General features: G+C 42.6%; 1 protein-coding gene across 1 annotated transcript; it reads left to right on the top strand.

The window, feature by feature from the left end:
* The first annotated feature begins 369 nt into the window (after nt 1–369).
* LOC135096693 (uncharacterized) lies at nt 370–5571 on the top strand. Its single transcript, XM_063998421.1, has 2 exons — nt 370–639; nt 5377–5571. Exons 1-2 carry the CDS (start codon nt 370–372, stop codon nt 5569–5571), a joined length of 465 nt encoding a protein of 154 aa, XP_063854491.1.
* The last annotated feature ends 2072 nt before the right edge of the window (nt 5572–7643 follow it).

Genomic DNA, 7643 nt, shown 5'->3' with positions numbered 1-7643 from the left:
TTATTTATTTTTATATATGTAACAGTTCAAGTCAAGGGAAGGAGGATATGCAGATGCAGAAGGAGAGATTGTTATGGGATGTGTAAATTAAGTTAGTCTAGAAAGGAAAAGGCTGGTTTTCATAGGTTCAAGTGGATGTTATTAAGGTTTGCAAGTGTTTGTTAGTGTCCTAGTGGAAATTATTGGAGTTTTCAAATCTCTTTGGTTCTAGTGCAGTGGTTCCCAAATGTGGGAAATGACCTACTGGTGAGTAACCTGGATCATTTTGAGTGAATACGTGGACAAAAAACAAAGCAGATTCACAAATAAATAAACAATTCGAATGTAAAAACCTAAATGGATCAATTCACGGCGTTCATAATGATAATCATGTTGAGCGTGGCGTCAGGTGCCAAGGTGCAGCACGCCACGGTGAAGAAGGCCCTGGAGCGGCTGATGGTCGACGTGGCGCGGAACCAGCGCCTCCTCCAGGAGCTAAAACACCACCTCCCAACACCGGCCATCCGCCAATTCCCAACACCGGCCATCCGCCACCTCCCAACACCCGCCACCCGCCATCCACCAATTCCCAACACCCGCCATCCGCCACCAGTTTTTGACTACTGCTTTGACCCTTTTATGGGACTGGCATTTCAGTGGGTATTTTTTTTTTATTGGATTTTTGTTGCCCTTGGCCAATGTCCTTCCTACATAAAAAAAAAAATAAATAAATAAATAAATAAAATCTGCCATCAGCCACCTCCCAACACCCGCCACCCGCTATCCGCCATCTCCCAACACCCCTCATCCGCCATCTCCCAAAACCCGCCTGGTGGACGATGACAGATAATGGGACGTGGTGGATGGCGGGTGTTGGAAGGTGGTGGATGGCGGGTGCTGGGAGGTGGTGGACAGCGGGTGTTGAGAGGTGGTGGATGGTGGGTTTTGGGAGTTGATGGATGGCGGGTGGTGGATGGCGGGTGCTGGTAGGTAGTGTATGGCGGGATGGTAGAAAGCCAACATCCACCTTCCGCCATCCACCACTTCCCAACACCCGCCATCCGCCACCTCCATCTCCCATCCTTTCTTCCTCTTTTCTTCTTTTGTCCTATATTCTATTATTTTGTGTGTTCTCTCTCTCTCTCTCTCTCTCTCTCTCTCTCTCTCTCTCTCTCTCTCTCTCTCTCTCTCTCTCTCTCTCTCTCTATTGTATCCAGGTTTACACAAGAACTTCGGTTAATGAGGCCGAGGCTGTACTGTAGCATTATTTAACACTATGTTATTGTATATATATAAAAAGGCCAATAAACGTATCAGTATCAGTATCTTTCCATCCTTCCTGCTTATCTTCCTCCTCCTTCCCCTCCCCCTCATTTCCTGTAAAGAATGTCCGAGGAGGGGAAGAGGAGAGAGGGTTCACAGAAGATGCAGTGACGGGAAATAAACCTGAAGAAGTGTTACTGAAGAGAGAGAGAGAGAGAGAGAGAGAGAGAGAGAGAGAGAGAGAGAGAGAGAGAGAGAGAGAGAGAGAGAGAGAGAGAGAGAGAGAGAGAGAGAGAGAGAGAGAGAGAGTAGAAATGAATACTGCCAAGAATATTTTCACGCCAGTTTCACTAATGGAGCCATTTATTTTTTTTACCCTTTCATTAAAACGCCTTTCCCTCCGTCGGATTCATTTTCTATATTTATTCATTTACCTACTTATTTATCATATTGCTTTATTTTATTCTATCCATTTTATTAATTACTAATTCATTTTTGTTTTGTTCCTGAATGAAGTTTGATTAAATCTATTATACTGAAGGTCATTTTCTGTTTGATAATGGATAACTTGCGTAATACAGGCATTTCTAAGTAACACAAATTACATGTTTTTATTTCATTGTTACATTAATTAATATCTATCATTATCTGTCGCCTAAGTGTTGTTGTTTTCTTAATCTTCATCAATCTTCTAATGCCTCTCAGCACGTTCAAGTCAATAACACCTTGATCAAAGTTACCTGCCCTTATACAGTTGTTCTTTGCTGACATTAAGAGCAGTGTGGAATAATATTTGCATGCACGCACAGATAAAAGATTAGTTACTCTAGGATGTAAAACTATTCAAGACTTAAGTATATAGATATAAAAAAATAAATAAATAAATAAAAATAAAAATAAGAAACACTGTATCGGTGAAATGGTCAGTTCTCTTGGTGAGTCTTAGCTGCGTCAAGACCTGGCGTTGTGGACAAAAACAAAACTGAACAGTTACATATGATATACACTGTAGAAGGAAAAAGCGATCTCAGGCAGATTTTATTTATTTATCTATTCATTTATTAATTTTTTTCATTCATTTATTATTTATATATTTTATTTTATGCATGAAGAATGTCCACCAAGGAAGGGCACACACAAAAAAATCATAAATTAAAAAAAAATCATAAAATTTAAAGAGAGAAAACAATGCTTGTAATCCTCCCATGAAATTGTTAACGTAAGCGGAAAATTACCAGCAAAACATTTTATTCATATTTTCGATGTATTTCAATGCAGACAGTTCGAGTTTTGCATAATATATTAAGGATTGTGTTTTTAAACGTTTCGATGCCTTAATTTCGGACACCCTGAACAAGTTCTAGTGGAAAATATTGGGTTTTCAAGGATATTTCCATGATCTCAATACTAAGCATTTTTTCCCACAACGCCCTACTTTTTACAAACTTACTTTTCTTTTTTTCTTTTATAAATAAGACAAAATGAACCACCCATTTTTTTTATGTATCCATACATTTATGTATCCATACATTTTTTATGTATCCATACAAACAATTCCTTTATGGTGGTGTGAAAAGGACCGCCACGTGTAGGCCTAAAGGTTCCTTAAAGCTTCCCTTCTTTACTTTATGTTCACTAAAAAAAAAATATCTAAGAAATTATGTTATTATGGCAAAAAAAATGTGTACCATGGAAAGGATCTTCTAGAAAGTCAATAAACTAATAAACCAATGAATTAAGTGACTACAGTATAACGAACTTACTTATTAACTAACTGCCTAATCACGAGCGTAGGATAACACAGAAAGCAGTGAGAGTGAGAATAATTACATTTCCTCTGGGACTTGAACTCACGACTGAAGCTAAACGTTAACCCTTTGACTGCGATATGCAACAATTCACAACACTAGAATCAACGTATGGAATCTTTATTAGTATCTACATTAAAGAAGAACGTAAAGAAGAACAAAATTTGCCAGCCAGTACAATGTTTGGAGGCGACTGAGGAACAAGAAGAGATGTCTCAAACTGTTCAGCAATTAGGAAAGGACGTGGCAAATAGCGAAAAAGTTCAATAATCAGGCAGTTCAACGCTCTCTCTCTCTCTCTCTCTCTCTCTCTCTCTCTCTCTCTCTCTCTCTCTCTCTCTCTCTCTCTCTCTCTCTCTCTCTCTCTCTCTCTCTCTCTCTCTCTCCTTCCTATCATCACTCTTCTGGTTTCTTTGGGCAGCTCAGACTCACAGAAAGAGGAACCTGCGTTACATAACCTCCGTCACTCGCCAAGGTTCTCATCACTGGCTGCAGCTGCACTCTTTCCTGTTTCTTTATCACCCTGCCAGGTTTAGTTTTTTAGCCGCTCACTTTAATACTTCCCGGGTAATTTTAAAACCTTTTCTTACCTGGGTCTGTAATGGATTCGGCTTCACACAACGCCACAAGAAGCTACCGGCAGGACAGGGTATTGTTAAAGAGGAGGCCTACTTGAGAGCCACACCCGTAATCCTGTAGACCTGAATCATAACTCGGCTTTTATTTATCACTTAGGGAATCAGTATACTGGTTTGAGAGAGAGAGAGAGAGAGAGAGAGAGAGAGAGAGAGAGAGAGAGAGAGAGAGAGAGAGAGAGAGAGAGAGAGAGAGAGAGAGAGAGAGAGAGAGAGAGAGAGAGAGAGAGAGAGAGAGAGAGAGAGAGAGAGAGAGAGAGAGAGAGAGAGAGAGAGAGAGAGAGAGAGAGAGAGAGAGAGAGAGAGAGAGAGTTTAAAAGGTAACACATAACGCCAAGCCAAACATTTGAAACAGGAATAATAGCAGTAAAATTAGAGAGAGAGAGAGAGAGAGAGAGAGAGAGAGAGAGAGAGAGAGAGAGAGAGAGAGAGAGAGAGAGAGAGAGAGAGAGAGAGAGAGAGAGAGAGAGAGAGATGAAAGGAACAGAGTTGCTCAAACATTCATGGTAAGATAGAGCGCCCCTCTGTTACCCCAATGTTGAGTGTCACTTCCTACCATCCTTCCCTCCTTTCTTCTCTCACTCCTTACTCCCTTTCCTTTGTGCCCTCGTTCCTACGCCTTCACTTCTGTCCCTGTGTTTCTTTATCCCTCTCTCAATCCCCTTCCTTCGTTGCCTCCTCGCGTCCTCTTTCTCTCTCTCGCCCTCTCCTTCACTCTTCCCAGAATACTTTCCTGCCAGTCCTGACTTCATGACCAGCTGAGAAAAAAGCAAGTTGTAAGGAATATTTCCTTCACTTCTCTCCTGACGCTTGCTGACATTCTTTCTCTCTCTCTCTCTCTCTCTCTCTCTCTCTCTCTCTCTCTCTCTCTCTCTCTCTCTCTCTCTCTCTCTCTCTCTCTCTCTCTTCCTGATATTACACTACCCACTCTTCCTTATTAAAAGAAAATTGTATTTATTTATGTAGTTGCGCACACACACACACACACACACACACACACACACACACACACACACACACACACACACACACACACACACACACACACACACACACACATCGAAAGCTCTTATAAATAAGACCCCTCATAAATAAGATATCATCCATAAAGTTATCTCTCTCTCTCTCTCTCTCTCTCTCTCTCTCTCTCTCTCTCTCTCTCTCTCTCTCTCTCTCTTGCATCTTCTTATAATGATCTATAATTTCCTAATCATCCCTTACCATTCCTTGTACCGTATAATTTCACATCATTAATAATTTCAAATGAGCTAAAAGTACAATCATCTAGAGTTCTTATAGATGGAAATAAGTAGGTAGGTAGATTCATACAGATACTTAGATGGACAGATGGATAGATGTTTAGATAGATAGATAGACTGACTGACTGCCAGATAGGCAGATAGACAGACAGGTAGATAGATATCAAAGAAAGAGAAAAAAAAAACAAGAAGAAAAAAATAAAGTTTCCGAGGTGTCTTCATACTTCACTCTTCAAATCTTCCCGCATAACCCCAAAACACCCGCCATCCGTCATCCGCAACCCGTTATCCGCCATCCGCAATCCGCCACCCGCCACCCGCTACCAGCCACCTCCCACAACCTGCAATCCGCCACCCGCCATCCATCACCCACCTCCCACCAACAGACCATCCACAATCCGTCATCTACCAACACCCGCCATCCGCCATCAGCCACCCACTATCCGCCATCCGACATCCGCCATCAGCTACCTCCCAACACCCGCCATCCGTAGTCCGCCACCTCTGAACAACCGCCGTCCTCTACCACAACCTCCCAACACCCGCCATCCGCCACCTCCTAACGGCCGCCATCCGCCATCCGCCACCTCCCAACACCCGCCATCCACCATCTGCCAACACCCCTGATCCGCCATCTCCCAACACACGCCATCCGCTATCCTACTTTCACCACCTACCAACACCTGCCATCCGCCATCTCTCAACATCCACAATCCACCACCTCCCAACATCCGTCATCCGCCACCTGCCCACCTCCCAACACACGCCAGGTGGCCGATGGTGGATGTTGTGAGGTGGCGGATGGTAGGTGTTGTAAGGTGGTGGATTGCGGATGTTGTGAGGTGGTGGATGGCGGATGTTGTGAAGTAGTGGATGGCGGTTATTGGGAGGTGGTGGATGGCGGCTGTTGGGAGCTGGTGGATGGTGGATAGCGGATGGCCGATATCCGCCATCCGCCACATCCCTACATCCGCCATCCACCACCTCCCAATACCAGCCATCTGCCACCTCTCAATATCCACCACCTCCATCTCCCAACACCAGCCATCCGCCATCCGCTATCCACCACCTCCGAAACATCCGCCGCCTCCTTACACTCGCCATCCACCACCTCCCAACACCCGCCATCCGCCACCTCTCAACATCCACCACCTCCGTCTCCCATCCTTTCTTTCTCTTTTTCTTCTTTTGTCCTACATTCTATTCTCTCTCTCTCTCTCTCTCTCTCTCTCTCTCTCTCTCTCTCTCTCTCTCTCTCTCTCTCTCTCTCTCTCTATTGTATCCAGGTTTGCACAAGAACTTCGGTTAATGAGGCCGAGGCTGTACTGCAGCATTATTTACACACTATGTTATTGTATATATAAAAAGGCCAATAAACGTATCAGTATCAGTATCTTTCCATCTTTCCTGCTTCTCTTCCTCCTCCTTCCCCTCCCCTCATTTCCTGTAAAGAATGTCCGAAGAGGGGATGAGGAGAGAGGGTTCACAGAAGATGCAGTAACGGGAAATAAACCTGAAGAAGGGTTACTGAAGAGAGAGAGAGAGAGAGAGAGAGAGAGAGAGAGAGAGAGAGAGAGAGAGAGAGAGAGAGAGAGAGAGAGAGAGAGAGAGAGAGAGAGAGAGAGAGAGAGAGAGAGAGAGAGAGAGAGAGAATCATACTAATCCCTCTTACACTTTGGATACTTGAACACCAAAATAATAATATAACTTTAAACGAAAACTTTTAAGAGAGAAAGAAAAAAAAATCCACTCTGAACAAAACGAGAGAAGCCAGAAATTTGACGTAAACATTACAAAGTGCACACGTATAATATGATAATGGCAGTGGAGGTCTTTATGGATCCTGCTAGTAGAGATAAAAATTTTAATTGAATTTAAAACATAGATAGCACCTACGCTGTTACTTGGCAGGGGCTTAATTAGTAAGTTGTAAAAAAATGCTAAGAAGATACTGATGGTTTAACTTGTGATACCTCAACTTTTGTATCTCCTCCTCCTCTTTTTCTTTCTTATTCTCCTGTCTATCCTGCTCTATTCTTAATCCTCCCCTCCTCCTTTATCTCAAGTCTTGTTCTCTTTGTTCCTCCTCCTTCTCCTCCTTCTCCCCCTCTCAAATCGTTTCTCTTTAATCTCCGCCTCCGCCTTCTCCTACTCCTCTGCCTCCTCCTCCTCTGCCTCCGCCTCCGCCTCCGCCTCCTTCCCCGCCTCTTCGTACTCTCTCACCTCACCTCACCAAGCAGCCTCCACTCCCACCTGGCCGGCACACCTGAGGACAGTACACACCTGCGGGCAAGAGAACATTAATTAGTACACATCAAGATGCTTCCACACCCACCACCATTACAACACCAGTGATATGGAGCATGGCGATGGTGATGGTTTCTGTTTATTATCTTTTTGTTCATTTACTGACCTATTTATGTAAAGGTATCTTAATAGTTGTCTGCTGCTATCTTATTTATCTTTCTGGGTACTTGTGTTTTTACTTTCAGATAGTAATGATAATGATAATAATAATAATAATAATAATAATAATAATAATAATAATAATAATAATAATAATAATGATAATAATAATAATATAAAAATACGAAAAATATCATGAGTTAACATCTCTCCATAAATACAAACATAATTAATTATTCACATACATGCATACATACATACATACATACATACATACATACATAAGTAAGTAA

This window comes from Scylla paramamosain, chromosome 3 (assembly GCF_035594125.1).
Source record: "Scylla paramamosain isolate STU-SP2022 chromosome 3, ASM3559412v1, whole genome shotgun sequence".
In the NCBI taxonomy this organism is placed as follows: Eukaryota; Metazoa; Arthropoda; class Malacostraca; order Decapoda; family Portunidae; genus Scylla; species Scylla paramamosain.
The sequence above is the reverse complement of the archived record's forward strand: the minus strand, read 5'-3'. Positions and strand labels throughout refer to the sequence as shown.